The 23,424-nt window shown below is 38.5% G+C and overlaps 1 protein-coding gene across 1 annotated transcript in view; it reads right to left on the reverse strand.

The window, feature by feature from the left end:
- Positions 1-23,424, reverse strand: part of LOC128741476 (cartilage oligomeric matrix protein) — a 204,958-nt gene that overhangs the window by 96,862 nt on the left and 84,672 nt on the right. Inside the window, exon 10 of the mRNA XM_053837321.1 lies at positions 7,820-7,941. Coding sequence (XP_053693296.1) covers positions 7,820-7,941 — 122 coding nt within the window. The remainder of the gene's footprint in view (positions 1-7,819; positions 7,942-23,424) is intronic.

Here is a 23,424-nt window from a genome sequence, read left to right on the forward strand (position 1 = left end):
GGAAATGCTGGCCACTGAAACCATAGACATGATAGCACATTGGATGCAGGGAGTAAAACTCCAGCTGGCTCACCACAAGACGGAAGTACTAGTGGTTAGTAACCGTAAAGCAGTGCAGCAGACACAAATTACCGTCGGAGATCATGTCATAGTCTCGCAAAGGAGGCTGAAATACCTGGGAGTAATGTGTGACGACCGACTAAACTTCAATAACCACGTTGATTACGCTTGCAAGAAGGCAGCGAAGGCCACTAATGCACTTGCTAGGATAATGCCGAACAACTCAGGACCAAAGAGTAGTAGAAGACGCTTGCTGGCCAGTGTATCCATGTCGATACTTAGGTACGGTGGTCCAGCTGGGATTGCAGCATTAAAGACTAAACGGAATCGAGCGAAGTTAAACGGTACGTTCAGACTCATGGCAATGCGGGTCGCAAGTGCATACAGGACTATCTCGTTGGAGGCAGTATGCGTTATCGCCGGGATGATTCCCATCGACGTAATTCTAGAGGAGTAAAGCGAGTGCTATAGGCGGAAGGAAACCAGTGGCATAAGGAAACTGGTGCGAGTGGAGTCAATGGTCAAGTGGCAGTCACAGTGGGACACGGCCGTGAACGGTAGATGGACCCACAGACTAATACCGAATCTCTCGACGTGGGTAAAAAGAAAGCATGGAGAAGTCAACTTTTACCTGACGCAGTTTCTGTCTGGTCACGGCTGCTTTAGACAGTACCAATATCGATTCGGACATGCAAGGTCACCCCTCTGTCCGGAGTGTAGAAACGTGGATGAAACGCCAGAACATGTAGTGTTCGACTGTCCAAGATTCGAGGCAGCGCGGAGAGAGATGCCCACTCTTTACGCCGAGAATATCGTCACCGAAATGTGTCGAGAAGAGGACACAGGAGCTGCAACGTGAATGGAGAAACGAACAGCGATCCGGCATCGGCGAGATGGACACAGTGCAAGCAGCTGAGGAAGTCGATTCGCGTATCGGTGTCGGGAGATATTCCATCGTCGGGGAAATCTCTGACGGAGTAGAATAAATCCATCGCCGGGGATTATTCGAACAACTGCAAACGCGCGCCATAGGAAGAAATCCTGCGAGGGTGGCCGTGAAGGGACGGAAGTCAAGACGGTCGCCGTCCCTACATCGGTGCACGTCTCGACAGGTGAAAGGAAAAAGGAAAGTGGACGGTGAAGGAGCATGAGTAGCATCACGGATGACAGAACCCTGAGAGGGTGGCTGAGAAGGAGTGGACATTATGACGGTCGCCATCTCGGGATCGGCTCACCTGACAGGTGCACGGAGCAGTGTACAGACACAGCCTCCCCCCGAAGTAATACTTAACGGTAGTTCCAGGGGGGCTAAGGTCAGATGCCCGTGAGGTTTTTAGTGGGTTAGAGTCCCACACTGTGCCACATCATCATTAGTGTGCCTGGCATAGAGCGTTTCCTCACGCAAAAAAAAAAAAAAACACACACACACACACACACACACACACACACACACACACACACACACACACACACACACACACACACACACACACACACACACACACACACACACACACACACACACACACACACACACACACACACACACACACACACACACACACACACACACACACACACACACACACACACACACACACACACACACACACACACACACACACACACACACACACACACACACACACACACACACACACACACACACACACACACCTAAACCTTTTGACCATAGTGCACAACTGAATCGTTTTTAAAAAATGGTGCGCAAATATCGATCAACTGCGGTGAGCTGAAACAGGGCTATTAGGGTTGTGGACTATGATAGACACTCATGAGAGTTGTATAGGAGACGGTAGACTTTGCTGTGCTCTTTTCGATTGCTTATTGTTTTTGATGGTATGTAAGATGCCAGCGTACGTACTGCTCAAATTATCTACATCGCTACGATAATTAACAGTGTTGGGAGTGTTAGTAATTTGACACATCTCAAGTATTGGAAGAGCTGTGGTTCGATAACTGCGGTCAATTATTTTAGTTTTGCTTACATCGAAATTGTGTTGGTGTTGTATCATATGGTCAATTAAAGCTGTTCTGTCACCTAGTTTAGCTGATTCTGTATTCGTTTCTACTAGTCTAGCATGTTTACTTATATTAGATTTGTGTCCACTGAGACGGGTTTTCAGCTGATTTCTCGTCATTCCAATGTAGCACTTCTCGCAGTCGGCACACGGGATACTGTAAATGACTTGGGACTGCTGCAACGGTGGTATTGGATCTTTTACAGGTGGTAGCAGGTATTTTGTCGTTTTTATCGGTTTGCTGGCAAGTTTTACGTTGGGATAGCTGGCTTGGAAGGTTTTGTGTATTCCTATGCTGAGTTGAGGAATATACAGAATTGCGCGATACGTGTATTGTTTTTGGCTGGACGGTGCAGTGGTTAGCTGTGATGGGATATGCTGTTCGATTTCTGTACTGGCAGCTTCATCGGATTGGAGCCGTGGTGGTTCTGGCTGAGGAGAATCGATACGATTTTTAATACGGTTTAGCAGTCTGTTGATCAATGCTGTCGGATAATTATTCTGGCGTAGATGTCGAAAGATGACATGTTTTTGCTGATCAGATGATTTGTTGGTAGTGATCTTGATGACACGATTGAAAAAATTGGTTGCAACATTGATTTTCATGTGCATAGGGTGGAACGAGTGGTAGTTGAGTAGCCGGCCGGAGGCGATACTTTTGGAATACCATTGAGTAGTGATGCTTTGGTTTTCATTCCGGATAACTAGTGTATCCAAAAACGGGAGGCGGGTTTCGAGCTCGTTTTCTTTTGTGAACAGTATGTGGGGGTTGTAGTTGTTGAATGCCGCTAGAGTGTTGTCAACTTCATCCTCTGGTAATGCAAGTATGAGGTCGTCAACATACTTTTTGAGCACTGGAATATTGTATTGTAAGTTTCTAGTAATAGTATTTAGTAGGGTTTCTAATACGAATTCGGCTAGAATGGGAGATAAACAACTTCCCATTGCGTTTCCGAATGTTTAGAGGTAAATTTTTCTCACGAAATCGGAAGTGACTGGTGTCGATGCAAAACTCTATGATTTCCAGGAACAGAACGAGGTTGATATTGGTGTTGCTGCGTATAGTGTCCCAAATCATGATTATGTCGTGCATAACCAAATCCTAAGGAATGTTTGTGAACAACGATACTAAGTCGAAAGAAACCAATACGTAGTTGGTCGGAAGGGTTATCTTGTTTATGTACTGGACGAAATCGAAATTGTCGATGTTGTTGTATTTACTTTTCATGCTTTTGGAAAGGATGTTTGCAATAAACTTCGATAGGCTGAATGTTGGCGATGTTATAGTCGGTACTACGGGTCTAAGCGGAAGTTGTGGCTTGTGGGAACTGACTGGAAAGCCGAAAATCCGCAATACAATATATGTACTTCAGTCGATCTTAACAGCATTTATTATTATTTGAAAATTACTCTTGAGATCTATCAAATAAAACCGAGTTGTTGAAAATCGGACGTTTAATTCAAAAGTTATTCAAACTTAATCATTTAAGTACCTTATATTAAACCGTTCAAAACGTGTAAAGCCAAAATATCAAGGGTCGACTGTAATCGGTGTATGTATGTATGTATGTATGTATGTATGTATGTATGTATGTATGTATGTATGTATGTATGTATGTATGTATGTATGTATGTATGTATGTATGTATGTATGTATGTATGTATGTATGTATGTATGTATGTATGTATGTATGTATGTATGTATGTATGTATGTATGTATGTATGTATGTATGTATGTATGTATGTATGTATGTATGTATGTATGTATGTATGTATGTATGTATGTATGTATGTATGTATGTATGTATGTATGTATGTATGTATGTATGTATGTATGTATGTATGTATGTATGTATGTATGTATGTATGTATGTATGTATGTATGTATGTATGTATGTATGTATGTATGTATGTATGTATGTATGTATGTATGTATGTATGTATGTATGTATGTATGTATGTATGTATGTATGTATGTATGTATGTATGTATGTATGTATGTATGTATGTATGTATGCTTATGTGTCCTTGCATTTGCAATTTTGGAACTTGCTTGAAATATCAAGAAAAGTGAGAAATATTTCATTGCAGAAGCAAAGAAAAGCAGTTAATTTAAGCATATAGGAATACTGGTGCACAGGGTTGAAAATGTTAATGAGTTGATTTTCCCAAATAAATTTATACAAATTTCAAACTAATTTTGCGCATGTAGAACCGACTATCGAAAAAGGCAAGCTCGTTTCAACGTAAAAACTATGGGATCATGTTCATAAAAATACCTACAAAAGAAGCTCAAGTTTTGTGCAAAACTAATTATCTGACGAAGTGTCAGCCAGGCTTGTCCTGCACTAAGTGAACTTATTTTGCTTTTTTAACTGTAACACCTCAGCCAAGCAAAATTCGAAAATATTATATATGGGATATAAAGTAAATTATTATCCATAAGATTGCTGAACTAAGTATTGCTCTATCTTTAGTATTTACGGCGCACTCCCCGTTTACACTGGGATCGCACCTTGGTGCACCAGCCAGTGCAAACTGAAAGTGCGCCATAAATACTCAAGATAGAGTAATACTTAGTTCAGCAATCTTATGATAATTTACTCTATAAATGCCCCATATTTAATATTTTCGAATTTTGCTTGGTTGAGGTGTTACAGTTAAAAAAGCAAAATAAGTTCAGTGAGTGCCAGCTAAGGAAAAGCCCAATTTCTCTGTTTCGTTTTTTATATCTAATGCTTTACCCAGTTATGTTTTCATCTAAGATATATTACATAATTGAAGTCAAGCATTAAATCACTTATAGAAAAATGTTGAGGTCAATCTTTTCCTTTTTTCAAACGAGAAAAAGGAAATATTCGTGTAGTAATTATTTTTGTACTTATGCAGAATTCTTGTTTTTGATAGATAATAATGTTTGAGCGCATGGTCAGAAAGCTGTGGTGAAAATATCAAGATATTTGTACACAGTTTTTATATGAACATTTCACATTTTATATGAACACATTTTTCATATTGTCAATGCAAAACAAACTTCAAAACAAACTTGAGGTTCTGAAGCTCCAAAAGTTAAGGCCATCTACAAATCTTTTGTGTTTACATAAATGTTTAAATCGCTTAAATATAAAAAAGAAGGTGTTGATCAAGTAAATTAAATGACGTATATTTTACACCCTAGGAAAGAAAATATAATTATTGCACGCAGTACGTTCTTGTGAATTTTACTAAAATAAGGATTTTGAGGACTAAGGAACTGATGTTTAAGAATAGAGTCAACTTAATTATTGAGGTTCCTGAGAAAATAAAAAATAATTATTGTTGCAGTAGGAAGGCTAGGTCACACCGCTAGGTGGATTAATTCGGGTTTTTTGTTTATTAATTAAACGTCAACAGATTTTTCTATCCTACTGACTACTTAAAAACTTTTCAGCACGTTGCGACTGACGTCAAGGTCGAAGTAGGACACAAAACGGTTGAAGTTGCGTTGTAACTTGTAAGCCGATTACAGTACCGAAAGTACTGTAATTAGTTCGTCGGTGCGGTATATGCACGAAGGAATTGTGCCGTGTTAAGCGAGGCCGAGTTAAGATGTCGAGTCTTTCCAGAATCCACGGGTAGTCAATCTGGGAAGGTAGAACATCTGATACGAAGACGGCTCTGGTTACGTCCAGACGTGTTTGCAGGGTGTCCAAGTTGATTAATCTATACCGCTGTTGGTATCTATGTAGGGCAAAGCGGATGAACCTCCGTTGCACCGACTCTATTCGACTGATACCGTTCTGGTAATGAGGGCTCTATACGGGTGCGGAATACTCGAGGTCGGAGCGAACCAACGCACAGAAGAGTGATTTCAAACAGTAAATATAATTGAAGTCCCAAGTTTCTGCATGCCTTGTCGACAACGAACGAAACATGATGTTTGACAGTCAATTTAGAGTTGGTTTTGCATATTTAACTGTACCACGTCAGCCAGGAGTGCACCATAAATACAAAATACAGAGCAATACATAGTATTGTGTAGATAATAATTAGCTGTATAAACTGCTCATACATAAAAAACAAAGCCGTGGGCTTAAACCGTCATTAGACATTACCCTTCTTTATCGGCAGACTTCGCAGCCGGCTGTTAGAGTACAGAAAAATTACGGGGCCAGCAAGCACTGCCTAGCCGAGATTCGAACATACGACGACTGGCTTGTTAGACCAGTATCGTACCTCGAGGTTAACTGGGCGGTTCGGTCGGCTCATACATAACATTGTCGAATTTTGCTTGGTAGAGGTGGTACAGTTAAATAAGCAACATCGGTGCACTAAGAGCAGTGATTAAAAACAATAGTTTGAAAAATAGTTACTTTCTAAGTAATACTCAATCTTGTTATCGGACTAATATAAACCACTAGTAAGTGAATGCTTATTGCATCTGTCAAGTTTTGTTTATTCGTACCCTGTGTCAATGGTTATCAAACGCGGTATGAAGGAAAATATACAAAGAATTACCAGCATCTAATTGGTATGATGAACCAGAATAATTGCTTGATGTACTGTGGATAAGACGAACAAGTTAAGAAGAGCATTTAATATAATACAGAGAATTTATGATTTCTAAACCCTAAATATAGTTTAACAGTACAGTTGACCATTAACAGATTGAATGCTTAAAATATAGTGGTGAAGCGTGCAAGAAGTGTAGGGGACAGTCCACCCCCTGCCTCAGAGTGCTGCCAATCGAAAATTGTTTGGCAGTGGCATTGTAAACAAGCATACCTAAATCTATTTCATGTCTGGCCGCAGCTAACTGGGCGGAAGTCCACGTTTGTCGCTTAAACTTTCGTTTATATGCAAGAGAAATGACTAACAAGCAAATACAACAATTTTATTATAATACATTTACTGACTGTCTTACCCATACTACCAATTGTCCAATTAGAATACATTTTTTCATACCGTTCACAAATTTTCACGTGCAAATAAAATTACCTATGCTTTCAATGCAGACGTCGCTTGAAAAGCTATTAAATCGAAAGTACTTGATGTTATATGTAACATTTTCAAAATTAAAACACTCAAAAAAGTTTATTTTGGTGGCAAAAAATTACATCTGCACGCAGAATCACTTTCAATTTTTCTGCATATTCAAAATTTGAAAGTTCTAATTGGCGATGGGGACGTTCAGACATTATGAGTTATTATGAAGGTTGGATGCTCATCAAAACATTTACGAATTTTAATGCTTAACTGGTAAAATCGACTACCTGTCCGTCTTACCCATAATTCTCCTACATGTTTTTTGACACAGGGGAATCAGCATCAGATTGACAAAACGGTGGTGGTCCCTAACAAAGCGGGAGGACCGAATAAGCGAAACTGGCTTTGTTTCAAATAAACCAGAGAACGCTGATTCGCATCATACAGAAAATTTAAATGTGTAGCTATTTTCGTCAGAGAAAGGAATCAAGCAACCATGAAATATTAAAAAGTTATATATTGCTGAATGCATGAAACATTCTATGATCAAACATGCGCAATCGCTCATAAAAGTGCTATTTTACATTAAATCGTGTCGGTATATTCGGCGCACCTTATCGTTACATTCGAAGCAATAGGTGGAATGTGGAGACCGAAACGATTTAAGCTAAAATAGCACTTTTATGAGCGATTGTGCACTTTGGATGGTACCATTTTCTTTGCAATCAGCAATAATATAGTGGATACATACCAGCAGCACATACATTATCCTCACATATATTTTTCAAGCGACATGTTTTACCATCTCCTTCGTATCGATCTGGACAAGGACCACATTGTGCTCCTTCGGTTGTATCAAAGCATTGTACATCCCTGAAAAAAAAACGAATATAAATTGGTTTAGTACTTTATATCCTTTTGCTATACATTAAGTTAGAAGCATTGCGAGTAGCTTAAAATACAACCCATAGTAATTTTCATGCTATAATAACCTGATAAGTAAACTGTACAGTAAAAACTACATTTATGTTTTGCTTAATTAAGTGGTAACAGTATCATACAATCGTTTGTACCAGACGTATTTTATTTTTGCGCTCGCTATAGGTACTGTCACTATTCTATTTTCAAGGTTAACACTATTGCGTGACTGTCTTTCAACTGACTGTCGTGAATGTAAATCATCACTGATGTGTGACTTACTACTGCAATCTACATACCATCACACATACTTGGACAATAACCGACTCTGCTGTCCCGCAGTGGTCAACAGTGAGACAACGGGAATAACTTTGCCATAAAGCATTCAAGATCCATGGTATTTCCTTGGAAAGTGTAGTTTGTAACCTATATCATATAATGTTGTTTAAGAAAAATTTGTTGATTTTGCAATATATTTTTCAACAAAAGTCGTTTTTGGGAGGTCAAAGTAAATTTTCTTGCAATTATTTTCAGATGATTTCCAACAACAAACAGCATATTTAATCCAAATTAAATTTACTATATGGCATCACATATAGTCAAGACTAAAATATATAAGGCTTGCTACTCTGCAACCATCTATTTTTGTGACCTCGGTAAGTTCGATGAAATTGACAAACAGTTTTTTCCTCATTCATCTCCAAGTAATTGTTTCCACCGTTCCAAAACTTTTCTACTACAGTCAATCAAAAAAATATTCGGACAGCAGCGCATAAATTTTTCTTTTAGTAATTTTGCGCAGTATTTTTGCAAAGAATGGTAACACATATTTTTTAAAACAATGTTTAACTAAAGCATATTTAGATGCACAACAAAAATTCGGAGAAAAGCTTTCCGTTTTGAAGATAGAGTACATATAATTTGAATTGCCTAAAAATGCAGCCAAAAAAGTGTTCGGACAGTTACCTATTAGTTGAAATACATGTCCTTTCTCGCTCAACTACCACCTTGTAGGACCATTTACATTCTTGATGACTTGTTTTAATCTGTTTGGGATTAAATTAACCATTTTTAAAATATCCCTCTGTGAATTGCTGACCATTTTTTTGCAAGAGCTCGGTTTAAGTCATTTTGATAAGAAATCAAATGATTTCTTATTATAGAAATGAAATTATCTAAAAAGATGTTCAAAAGGGTTCAAATCTAGACTGAATGCTGATGTTTCGATAGCGCTAGGACAACTGTATGGTGCCTCCCGCTTACAATTATAGTTACAATTATCTATACCTATAAAGAAGGATTTCTGTCTGTCTGTCTGTATGTTCCTTATAGAATCGAAAACTACTGAACCAATCGGCATGAAAATATGCATGTAGAGGTTTTTTGGGGCCAGGAAAGGTTTTAGTGATGGTTAGAAACCCCTCCCCCCACTAAGAGGGGGGGCTCCCATACAAATGAAACACAAATTTCTGCATAACTCGACAACTAATCAAGCAAATCCAAAAAAATTTGGCATGTGGGTGTTTCCGATGACAAGAATTTATTCTATGGTAAATTGAGACCCCTCCCATCTTTATAATTATAACTCCTCTCCTCTTTAAAAGGGGGGGCTTCCATACAAATTTCCTCATAACTCGAGAACTAATCAAGCAAATGAAACCAAATTTGGCACGTGAAGGTTTTCGAGGGCAAGAATATTTTCTATAGTAAATTAGGACCCCTCCCCACTTTAAGAGGGGGGGCTCCTGTACCAAAGAAACACAATTTTCCTCATAACTCGAGAACTAATCAAGCAAATGGAACCAAATTTGACACGTGGGTGTTTTTGGAGACAAACATTTTTCTATGATGAACTGGGACCCCTCTTCACTTTAGGAGGGGGGCTCCTATACAAATGAAATACAAATTTCCTCATAACTCGAGAGCTAATCAAGCAAATGAAACCAAATTTGGCATGTGAAAGTTTTCGAGGGCAAGAACATTTTCTATGGTGAATTAGGACCCCTCAAAAACTTTAAGAGAGGGGCTCCTACACAAACGAAATACAAATTTCCTCATAACTCGAGAGCTAATCAAGCAAATGGAACAAAATTTGGCACGTGGGTGTTTTTGGAGACAAATTTTTTTTCTATGATGAATTGGGACCCCTCCCCACTTTAGGAAGGGGGGCTCCTATACAAATGAAATGCAAATTTCCTCTTAACTCTAGAATTAATCAAGCAAATGGAACAAAATTTGGCACGTGGGTGTTTTTATAGACAAAAATTTTTTCTATGATGAACTGGGACCCCTCCTCACTTTAGGAGGGGGGCTCCTGTACAAATGAAATACAAATTTCCTCATAACTCGAGAGCTAATCAAGCAAATGAAACCAAATTTGGCATGTGAAAGTTTTCGAGGGCAAGAATATTTTCTATGGTGAATTAGGACCCCTCCCAACTTTAAGAGAGGGGCTCCTATACAAACGAAATACAAATTTCCTCATAACTCGAGAACTAATCAAGCAAATGGAACCAAATTTGGCACGTTGGAGTTTTTGGAGACAAAATTTTTTTCTATGATGAATTGGGACCCCTACCCACTTTAGGAGAGGGGGCTCCTATACAAATAAAATACCAATTTCCTCATAATTCGTGAACTAATCAAGCAAATGGAACCATATTTGGCATGTGGGTGTTTTTGGATGCAACCATTTTTTCTATGATGAATTAGGACTCCTTACCTTTTTAAGAGGGGGGGCTCTCATACAAACGAAATACAAATTTCCTCATAACTCTAGAACTAATCAAGCAAATGGAACCAAATTTATCATGTGGGTGTTTTTGTAGGCAAGAATATTTTCTATGGTTTATTTTCTATGGATTTCCCCACTTTAAGAGGGGGTGGGCTCCTATACAAATGAAAAACAAATTTCCTCATAACTCGAGAACTAATCAACCAAATGGAATCAAATTTGACATGTAAATGGTTTTGGACGCAAGATTTTTTTCTATGGTGAATTGAGACCCCTCACTTCTTTAGAAAGCGAGTTATGGCCCATCTCCCCTTTAAGAGGGTGGGCTTCCATACAAATGAAATTCAAATTTCCTTATAACTTGAGAACTAATCAAGCAAATGGAACCAAATTTGGCATGTGGGAGATTTTGGAGTCTTGAATTCATTTTACGATAGTTAGAGACCTCTCGCCCCTGTGGTAGGGGGATATGGACTCTCATACAAATAAAACAGAAATTTTTGCGAAACTCAAAAACTAATCGAACTCGAGAAATTCGAGACTCTTCCATAAAACATTAGTCAATACAAGACCACAAAAACTATCTATAGTAACACTAGATCATTCAGGACGAGACGGTCGCGAGTGTTGCCGGTGACCCGCCGTCGGAAGCGCCGCCCACTGGGGGGCTTGCAAAATTTGAGATTGTGACAAAGATCATCCGAGATTCATGATTTATGTACAACACAGGTTAATTTGTGGCAATACGAAGTTTGTCGGGTCAGCTAGTAGTATATATATATAATATAGTTCGGCGGATATAAAAATCGGGAGCCAAATAAACGTCAAAAGCGGAGCCAAACGTTTTCCAAATTCGAATTGTGGGACTAATGTTAATAAACACACTTTATTTTCCTAGAACTAGTCATTTCCAACACCAGTTATTTCCAGTAATTGTCTAGTTAGTTTCGAGGTAGGATACTGGTGTAACAAACCAGTCGTCGTACATTCGAATCTTGGGTGGTTGTTCCTAGAGTCGGTAGGATCTTTGAGCTGGCCCCGCAATTGTCTTAAACTTTAATAACTGAATGTGAGATGTAGAGGACGAGACACGGTAAGCTGGTGTTCGAAGAGATTGGAGAATGGTAGCCCAGGACCGACAGTACTGGAGGATCATAATTCGTTCGGCGCAGGATCTGTGACGGACCGTCGCCGATAAAGTAAGCTAAAGTATTCGTTCGATAAAGTAAGCTAAAGAAACATATACGGTGACTTGCTCTTTCTCTTGCTGAGATGTTAGGGACCTAAATATGGCACCCATCGCATCCCTCTGCATCTACCCTGGTGAGCCTGCACTCCTAAAAGCGTCTACCTGTAATTAGATCGGATCTAGCTAAAACTTGTTTAAAACAACTCAAAATGTATAAGGTACACCGGGGCAAGTGGGACCTAAATACCTATGATTATTTCAAAATTTTTTCAGCACAGAAACTCTTTAGTGGTATCACTTCGAAGGATTAATTACGAAAAAGGCCTATCAATTTACATGAAATGAATCTGGAGGAGAATTTTCAAAATTATGGCGATAGGTCCCGCTTGCCCCATTTACCGGGGCAAGTGGGACTTATATTCAAATTTGATTAAAAAGCATTAAATAATGGTGAATTGTGTAAGTTAATATACAGCAATGTTAAAGCATTGCAAGAAGCAATCAAAAACAATATTTGTACGAAGGGTTCATTCAAAAATAGCGTAACAAACTCAGATCACAACGGGCGACTTTATAATTTATATAAAACACAGATCGTGAGCAATTACGCTGTAAAGCATTATTGTATTGAAATTTAGTTGAATATGTCGTTGTATCCAATTTTTGCGAGACGTAATTTAGGATTAGGATTGGTTGGTAAACGGCTAGATAATGCGGAATATAGACCCCATAGTGGTCGTTAGCCTCTTATCCAGCAACTCCGATCCCGACCTCCTCGTGGTACCAGCCGGAATACGAGCAACCTTAGCGGAGATCGGGTAACCAACCCCGGTGGAAACTAAGGTCGTATACTAACCGGGAAGGAGGTATAGTGCGTCTCGGCACTATGAGATGGCAGCCCCATCGCGAGACTCGGTAGTGTTGCCCCAGTACGGCTACACACCTAAACTAAACTTAACTAACAACATTCAAGCATATTCGGAGCGGAATATTCGGCATCGACCTAGGCGACGAAATAAGGACGACGAATGGAGACTCGGGACTTGGAACTGCAGATCGCTAAATTTCGCAGGTTGCGAGCGGGTGCTGATTGAACAGCTGGAACCCCGCAAACTCGGCATCGTAGCTCTGCAGGAAATCTGTCGCAAAGGAGAGAAGGTATGGAAGATACGTGGCGGAAAGGCCCAGTTTTACCAGAGCGGTGGCGCTACCAACGAACTGGGAACGGGCTTTGTAGTGCTGGGCGGAATGCAGGATCGCGTGATAGATTGGAAGGCGATCAACGAGAGAATGTGTGTATTGAGGATAAAGGGCCGTTTCTTCAATTATAGCATCATAAATGTGCACTGCCCGCACGAAGGTAGACCCGACGACGAGAAAGAAGCGTTCTACGCGAGGCTGGAGGCAACGTACGACAGCTGCTCGTCACGGGACATCAAGATCGTCATCGGGGATATGAACGCCCAGGTCGGTAGGGAAGAAATGTATAGACCGGTGGTAGGACCCCATAGCCTGCGCACCGACACAAACGATAACGGCTAACGATGTATAAACTTCGCAGCTTCCCGAGGCCTGGTGATCCGAAGTACCTTTTTCCCGCGCAAGGATATCCACAAAGCCACCTGGAGATCACCTGACCAACGTACAATGAACCAAATTGACCACGTTCTCATAGAGGGCCGGTTCTTCTCTAACATCACGAACGTACGCTCCCGTCGGGGTGCGGATATTGATTCTGACCATTACCTAGTAGCAGTACATGTGCGCTCAAAGCTGTCCACCGTATACCGGACACGTCAAAGCCGCCCTCCTCGGCTGAACATCAGGCAGCTAGATAACCCACAAGCTGCCGAGAACTACGCGCGAGTACTGAATGAGGCACTGCCTTCTTCCGAGGAGTTAGGTGCTTCAAACCTCGAAGACGGTTGGGGCAGAATACGCTCGGCCATCGGAGAGGCCGCTACCGCGGCACTAGGTATTGAGCCTCGGAGTACACAAAATGATTGGTTTGATGGGGAATGCCAACAAGCGGTGGAGGAGAAAAAAAATGCTTGGAAAAATTATCTAAGTATTGCCACTAGAGAGAACCTGGCCAAGTACCGACGAGCTAGGAACCAGTTGACCACGATCCTGAGGAGAAAAAAGCGCCAAAAGGAGGACAGAGATCGTGACGAATTAGAGCAACTATTCCGAGCTAATGACACGCGCAAGTTTTATGAGAAGGTGAACCAAACTCGGAAGGGCTACACACCGAAACCTGGCATGTGTAGGGACGAGGGAGGGAATCTAATTACAAACGAGCGCGAGGTGGTCGACAGGTGGAAGCAGTTCTTCGATGAACACCTCAATGGCGAAGTCGCAGAAGGAGGCGGAACGGAAATTAACCTAGGAGCGCCCATGGAAGATAGTGATGTCCTAGCACCTGATCTCCAAGAATTCAAACGAGAAATCAGGCTGCTGAAGACCAATAAAGCCGCTGGGAAGGACCGCCTACCGGCAGAGCTTTATAAACATGGCGGGGAAACGCTAGCAAAGGCTCTACACTGGGTTATTTCGAGGATTTGGGAGGAGCCGGAGGAATGGATGGAAGGAGTGGTTTGTCCCATCTACAAAAAGGGTGATCGGCTAGACTGCTGCAACTATCGTGGTATTACGCTGGTAAACGCCGCCTACAATGTACTCTCCCAGATCCTGTTACGCCGGCTGTCACCGATAGCACAAGGTTTCGTAGGGAATTATCAGGCGGGTTCGGCTGTTGAGATTTCGGCAAAATTTTGCCGAACTCGGTGCTATTTTTAAGTGTGTAACCAATAATTGAATTATTCTCTGTGACAAATAACACACTTAAGTTCTTACTGCCGATTTTTTGGTTGAAAAACTACTCAAAATCTGAGTTTGTACACATTAAGGGATTTTTAAGTAGCTTTAACCAAGTTTTAGCTAAATGCAACCAATTTCTTTACTGACGATACAATGTTTTGAATAATCTAAGGTTAATCACAGAATAATCTATGCATGTGGCCCCACTGACATATCCACTGAGATTAGGGGAAATGTGTATGATGTGCCCTCCCCCCTAAGAATAAATGCATATATCTCTGTTATGCTTCCCCAAATTATCGTCACAACTACGCGTATATGTTGGTATTTGGACTGAAAACCAATTGCAATTGTTTATTTCATTTAGTATTGTGGAACAAATATGCTAGGAGTTATTTAATAAAAGCACCTAAATGTTGTGTTTTTCGTCTGCGCGGGGTAAAATGCCCCACTTGCAGTATAGTATCCCAATGCAGCAATTTGAGTAATTCTACCAGTGACAGACCAACTTTATTTTGTAAAAAATAATATAATTTCCGTTGATTTCAAAATATCGTATTTTTAAATAAAATAAACCTACTTTCAGCTTTCTGGTGCACTTTTTCTTTCCTGTATGGGGCACATTATACTGCAGTTGTGGCATTTAGCACCGCATAGTTGAATTACCTGGAATTTAGACGTTAGTAATAAATTATTCCCACCACGGTTACTCTACAATGCTAATTGAATTAAATAATGACAATTGACTTCAACTTAGATCTGTTTACCTATGTTTATAGCTACATTTGCAAAGGAGCAAATTGCACCACCGCAGGTGAGGCATGTTGGTCTGCTTTTACTCATTTGAAAAAATATTAAATGCTAAAGCAAATCAAGCGTTTCATACCGTCTTTTTTTAGCAGCGATGTCCTTTTGAAGCTCTCTTCACGCAATCGAATCGCAACAACCGGTTATTTACAGATTTTGGCAATAGCTAATGAAAACGACGCAAAAAGTTACATCGGAAGCTGCTCAAAAATCAGAGGTGTTGTGTACAAGACACGACCGCGTATACAGGTGACGCAGGACTACGTAAGCCTCTTTGCAGTGATAGTAGCATGTATCCATGCTTGTAATCATTCGATTCTTCATGTATAGATGTTATATGCAACATATATACATGCTACATGCGTTGTATGTAACATTTCTCAAAGTAGTAACATTGCATACGTTCAATTCTCAAGAGATTTCAGAGTTATTTCTATGAGCATTTGGAAACAATTTTACAAAATCAAGAACACAAACTATTGCTTTCCTGCTACCTTAGAGAAATTAAAGATTGTTTTTATTACCTATGGTTCCCCACGTTGAAGGGATTTTACCAATTCAATCCTATTTTATCAACAGCACATTTTTTCACTATACTTCTAATGAAACGGCAAGCATGCGTATTCATACAGAGTCATATTAAAATTTAAAACCGAACACTACAGCTGTAACACATTTTTCCGACACAGTTATTAAATTCGCCTAGGTTTAATCGTTTCGCAGTAAAGAATTTGCGAAGCGTTGGGACAACGAACTTGTGTCATTTTTTCTGACACACTTCCCTAACACAGACATCAAATTGGACTAGGTTTATTTGCATTCGTAAGAAATCTATTGGCACGAGGGGGCTTTGTCACTCTTTCTGGCGTACTCCCCAAGCAAGGACATCAAAATGGTCTAGGTTTAATCGCGGTGTTAAGAAATCTAGTTAAAATGAGGAAACTTTGTCACTTGTTTTGGCTTACTTCCCAAGCGCAGATATTGGTAAAGGTTTAGTTCATCGTAAAGAATCTTCCAACCAATCTCGAAGCAAAAATTTTGGTAAAACATAGGTTCATTATTTTCAATTTTTCAATAGTTCAACATCAAGAATCCATACTTTTCTTCATTTGGGCCAATTCTTAGAAGATTTTCTAATCGATTGGTGTAAGAATATTGAAAATCGTTCGGGAAACCACTAAGCTATTAGCATTCAAAACCTGATCACTTTTCGAAAAAGAATTTTTGGAATGACACCCTATTCCAGCTACCTTCCTGAAAGACGTAGTCTTACGTCAAAACAAATTTATTTTTGTTTTGTTTTTACAGTATGTGACAACTGTCATACTTGCATAGTAGGCTGGTTCCATAAAATACTATGGTTTCTGGGTAGTGCAATACTTTATGCTGAGTGTTTATTGATTTACCGCCATCCGGGGTGACATTGGGCCACGGGGGTGACATTGTGCCAAAAACCAACAGTGTTTGTTTATAAAAATAGATTAGATCTATGCAAACTAATGACTCAAATTCAAGTTGATTTGAAACATAACATATTTATTCATAATGTAAAATGAAACACTAATAATATTAGCGAATAGTTTGGCTTAAAAAGGGTTTCAAACTTTAGGGTTAAAAATACCGGGAAAAAACGTTGACATTAAATGTCCCAGATAAATAAACCCAAACAAGAAATCGCATCAGCTTGCTATTCTGAAGTAGATAAAGTAAATATTTACAATATATTTAAAGGGTATTTTGCGTTGGACGGCTTTTGATTACGAAAATATATTTTTCTCTAAATTTGGCACTTTCCGAGCTCCACGAGGTAAGATTGTGCGGAACTATAACGATCGGTTCGGAGTGTGAAATTCACATACATAACAAAAGTGCGTCAGTGCATTGCATTGTTTAATATGAAACACAATATTTTGACAATTTAGATTGTATTATCTTTTAAAGAGCAAACAGTATCGTAAGTCTGCCAAATAATTAAATTTTACTTTTACTTTTCCTCTAAAAATTTTAGATCCTTTGAATAAACTCTTTAATATGAGACAAATATGCTTTACCTTACATATGAAGTCGGTTTTAAAAGTTAGGCTGATTGGGTGTCCTTCGGCCGTAGTATCTCGAACGAAGTAAAAAATAACTGTGCTGAATGATCAAATAGATAAGTTTTCTGAAATTTGACGCCCCTTTATTTCCCCTTTCACAGGCCTGGAGACGCTACTATATATTTGGTAGCTGTCTATAAACCACGTACTTATTATTGGTTATTGTAGACCCCCCGAGTAGTTTTCGTGCATACATTTCATTATAATTTGTAAGGTGCGTTGTTTTTGGTCGTCTCTCAAATTCTAATAGCTCATGTGGTTCATGGTCGGCCCCATGCGTACTAGTTCATATTGTTCTACATGTGTATTATTCATAGATTAGCTACTGTTTATTTATTAGGTATATAGCTTAACTTTATGGTTTTGGCACAATGTCACCCCCTAGAAGAGGTGAGATTGTGTCAAAGTCCATGTAATTTTAATATTATCAATGTTCATTGTAACTAAACCATCTTTCTGGCAGTTGTTAACTAAACATTTAAATATATATTGATAAGCTTTGAATCAACGTAATCGCTAAATTGTGTGTATAACAAGCTAAAAAAACAAAAGCCTATAACCTATTTTTGGCCCTTTTTTCAAAATTTGGTTGCTGCAGTTACTGTAGCAACACAGAACAGAAGTACAAGTCCAAACGATTCGGCGATCAAAACTGGAGACAGAGTCTTTTTTGTTTTTATTTTTCTTTGGGAAGGTTTTCGTATAGAAGCGAATAACAGCAATATAAGCAGAACGCTCACTGTCAATCGCATAGCAGCTTTCATATGCTTTCGTGTGCATTCGTATGCGTTCGTGTGTTTTCGTGGAAAAAAGTGACTCGCTACCGCCAGGTTCGCTAGTATCTGTAGAAAGTAGCATGTACGTGTTTGAATTTCTACTTTCACCTCTGTTCTGTGGTAGCAACGCAGTTGGTTGTAATGTTTTGGTGCATTATCAATGTCTATTCTGTCTGCTACACGAGCGCCACGTAGTGACAGCGTTACCACTCACTTTCAATATGGCGGTTAAAGGTTTTACACATACCGCGAGATGAAAGGGACGTAAACGATTAAAAAGTTTGAAAAAATCAGTATATTTCAGATTTCGAATCCCCAGTCTCTTTCGATCTATTGTATTGATCCGATTTGTATTGATCCGACCACGGGAAGTGGCCGAAAAACAATCATACACATAAGCATTCCAGTGTAGCGTAGAACAACCTCGATTTTCTGTACCTTTTTCTCAGTAACTACATAACGTATTAGAACAAACTTTTTTTGTTTTGTTGGTAGAAGCTTGGTAAAGACTTGTATGACTTTTAAGCTTTGGAAATGAAACATAGCTTAAGAAAATAGAATAGGAAGAAAAAAAGACTGAAAATGTCTTTTTTTCTGTTTTCTCTGGTCGTGTTTTGTATACTAAACTCAAAAGTTATAAAAGCCTTCTCCATACTTTCGTCAACAAAACGAAACAAAAGTTTGTTCTATTATGTTGGTTAATATCCGAGGAAAAGGTACATGAAGTTTGAAAATCGTGTTTTATTCTGACGAGGTTGTTTCACGCCTCACTAGATTGCTTGTGTGTATGATCGTTTTTCGGCAACTTCCCGTGGTTAGCAATACAATGGGCTGTTCAAAAATATTTGCATGATTTCCATTGTCTCCTTTCTTCTTTTATTAAAATGTAGAGTGCAAAGTGTTACAAAAAAATTGATTAGGCCGCAATGCTATGGAATGCATCGTTACATAATGTGCCAAACGACTCTGCTTTGCTTTTCACACCGATTTTTTACGAAAGCTTCGATTAAATGGGGACTTCGCTCTTTTGAACCAGTGACAGATCCGGATGGTATTCTACTCGGTTTCTTACAGAAAATGAATAGCGTTATAATGTCCGAGCTTATCAACATTTTAGAGCAAGTTTCACTTTGAAACATATCCCGGTTGGGGAAAAGTAGGCAGATACATATCGGCATACCTAAGGCATATAATAAAGAAAAAACCGTGCAAAAGGCTTTCAGACGAAGAAGTTTGACGCTCTCTAGTTAATAGAAAAAATCAAGGATAACTATTCCCGCAATAAGTATTAAAGAACTCTCCGTTGCATGGAAATATTAACACGGGAAATCTACGGAAATCGCAGTGCACTGCGTTGTGATGTCAAGATCAAGATACTGCATTTTGAGTTTTTCTTGATATTGAAGGCGCTCTAGATAGCATTTCCTTCGCTTAAATTTTAACGGGTTTCTTTCAAAACGGAATCGACTACAAAGAGCTAGATTCAAGCAATGCTTCCAAGCAGAGAAATCATTGCAACATTGGAAGATACATCGGTTATTACTTCGACGATGAAAGGATGTCCACAAGGAGCTTTCTCGCCCTGCTGTGGTCACTGGTGGCCGTCGCATTCTTTCACAAGCTGTCGCAGCTTGGTTGGGAGAATATTGCTTACGCCTAGGACGTAGTACTTATCATCATAGAAAAGATTGACGCACTGTAGCTAGGAACTATGAACACCAGCATGTCATGATGTTTACAAGATCAGCTTAACATAAACGATAAACCCCACAAAAACAATAGTTATATCATTCACTAGGTGAAGAAAACATACTGTTACTACTCCTGTACTGGTTGGTGGCATGCTGAGCTTCAGTAATGACATCAAACACCTCGGAATAGTTCTGGATAAAAGACTGAATTTAGCTTCCCACCTAGCTTATGCTGTTAAGAAAGCATCTCGTTAGGGTTGTCGACTAAATAGTTAAATTCCTAACTAAACACAGTCCCACTCCTTATCATTTAAATAATATCGGATGATAAAAATGCTTTGTAACTCCGAACATGAAAGTTCAGCGCATCTGCTGTGCGATTGCGAGGCTCTTGCTTTATCTAGGCCGAACTTTTTCGGAAGTTTCCTTCTTACTCCATACTAAGCATAGAGCCCAAAACACAAAAGGTTATTGATTTTATTAACCATGAGTACAAAATTGGAGCACAGGATTACAACTGTCTAGCTCAACTTTACCAATGAGTATGAGCAGTCCGTAAACTGTGTACAGCCTACCCCAAAACTGCCCATGGATGCATAGTCGACGTAACGACCAGCACCATGATTGTTGAGAAAACGCATTTTTATCTTGAAAAACGTTTAAAACCATATAATCTTTCCTATAAACTTTTTTAATCGAATAATCTGTCAATTTAGTAGAGTTTATTAATCAAAACAGGACTGATGGGGTTTTATGATTCATTCCTCATTTATTGTGTTTAAAAAATGCGAACGCCAGTTTATGTGAATAAACAGACTATAACTTGGCGTAAAGCCACAAAAACAAATAGGTTGCTATGCTGATTGATTATGCAGGGAATCACGTCAACCATTAGCATTACGTGAAACCAATAGCAGAGTAACTCAATTTTCCTAAATTTCTCGAATATTCTCGAACAAACATATATTGTTTGAGTATTGGGCATATGAACAACATAGTTAAGAGTACGTAAGACCGAAAAAGTACATTCTGGTCATTTTGGTTTTTACGTCAACTATGCATCCATGGGCAGAAAAGACGACATTAAGTCTTTCAACCCAATGCCCTTCTGATTCAGTAATTCTTTTTTTTTTCAATTTTAGTATATGTCCAGCCGAAGCTAGGACAGGAGTACAGGGATACCTCGATATAAGACAATTTATAATTTCAAAAAGTTGTCTTATATCGAAATTGTCTTATATCGAAACATGATTTTTTCAAACAAAATTTGCATTAGCGGTCGGCAGTTTTGCTCTGTGTTATGTGTTTACGGTTTTTGAACTATTTATTATTGTTTGAACTATTAGTTTTGTACTATTTTTGGGGTTATTTAGAAATAATGAACAACTTCATGGCACCGATTTCAGAATGGAAAATCAGCTCTGGTATCGTTACCAGCTATGTCAAAGGGATTTGTTTCGATATAAGACAAAATTGTCTTATATCGAATTGTCTTATATCGAGGTTGTTTTTTAACGAGGCTGTCTTATATCGAGGTATCCCTGTAATTCATTTGGTATAGTACAAAAATGTAATATAACTTATTAATAGCATATTGAGGTATCATATCTCGTTGAGATATTCATAAGTTATTCTCCAAAAAAATGCGATAACTAATGAATATCAAATTTAGATATGATAGCTGAATTTGATATTCATTAGGTATGGATGAGGTATTGGCTCCTGTTCGGAGTGTGTTTCCACTTAACATTGACGTAGCTCACACCAGGATTTGACGCGAATATCTGATCATTTCAAAGTGTTTCTCATTAAACCATGATTCATGTACTTTTCCTTTGAAACCTTAGTGATTAGCACCAAGAGAAAATCTATGTAGTTTTCGTTTGGATCGAACGTTTGTATTTTTTTCGGTGTGTTGGCCAGTGCTTTTAATATTCATCAGCATAAAGTTCAAACTTCTGGATTATTATTGTTTGAGTTAGTCACCGTTCACTTTATAATCTGAGCTTCTTGATATTTTCATTGAAATTTAGACCAATACTGTGTTTTCAGCGAACATTTCGAACTACTATTCTACGATAATTGACTACGTCTAAAACATATAACATTTATTGGATAATCTATACAGTAGACATTGAACAATTTTCTTCGGCTGTTACCCACTTACATTAACTCGTATATTCTCTACCTCGTCATCTATCTAACTAAGCTAAGCTATCGTTTTTTCTTCTTGTCGTCCAATTGTCGTAATTTGAACATTAGTCCGTTTTATGTGTCATTACAATTTCCGCTTTCTCGTTGTAAATTTACTGTTCTCTCGTTTCCTCTAACTTTTATGTGAAACATTGCGGCTACTAATCTCGTGTCTTTGTTGTTTATTTTTTCTAAAATCCGCGTTTTGCTAAACCTTCTTGTATTGTATGTAAAGCTAAACCTGTTCTTGCTTCAGATTTTTTAGAGTCATTTTTATGTTCTGCTATTCGAGTTTCCAATTTTCTTCCTGTTTGCCCTATATAAAAGTTGTAAATTTCACCGAAAATATCAAGAAACTCAGATTATTCTGGATTATCAGTCTACCTTACGTTGAAAATCTGCTTGCTTTGATCAAACGTACATAATAACTAAAGGCAGCAAGCATGAACTCCATGCACGAGAATATAGAATATCAGCATCCTGTGATATTGTAACAAATTGATATTCACGTTTGAACAGTGAAAATCAATAAAAAAAATCTATGTTGTGATTTAGCATCTATTGCGTTCAGCTGTTGGACATAAGATTTTTCTTTTCATTGACTGCATTTAAAATTGTTTTTTAACCTGAAGTGAATATCACCTTGTGGATTTGAAAATCACTTGCTCCTGTTCTAATTTCACGATATATTGAACTTATATACTATGATGAAAATCACTGTGCAGTTGTACATACGAAACTCAAAGGCATATAAAACAATGTATGCTGAGAAGAAAGATTTTCTGTTTTGTTTGAAATTCGGTGATAATTTAAGGCTCTGGTGTTGGCTGATGATAAAAATATAATTAATAAATCGAAAAACAAGTCAAAATTATGATGTTGATAAAAACAATTCATTAGACAATACAATAGAAAAATATAGTATTGAATCATGCAAAACAAACACGAAAAATACGTACCGGCCGCTTAAGAAGACTTTAGTGCAAGGAGAATTAAAACAGTGCAAATTGATATTTCAATACGGCAATATTTTAATTTACTTATGTAAAAGATATACTTAATTCAAAAATAGTTAAGACCTAAATCTACGTATTGGAAACAAATAACAATACAAAACCGCAGTCTTATCACG

This window comes from Sabethes cyaneus, chromosome 3 (genome assembly GCF_943734655.1).
Source record: "Sabethes cyaneus chromosome 3, idSabCyanKW18_F2, whole genome shotgun sequence".
In the NCBI taxonomy this organism is placed as follows: domain Eukaryota; kingdom Metazoa; phylum Arthropoda; class Insecta; order Diptera; family Culicidae; genus Sabethes; species Sabethes cyaneus.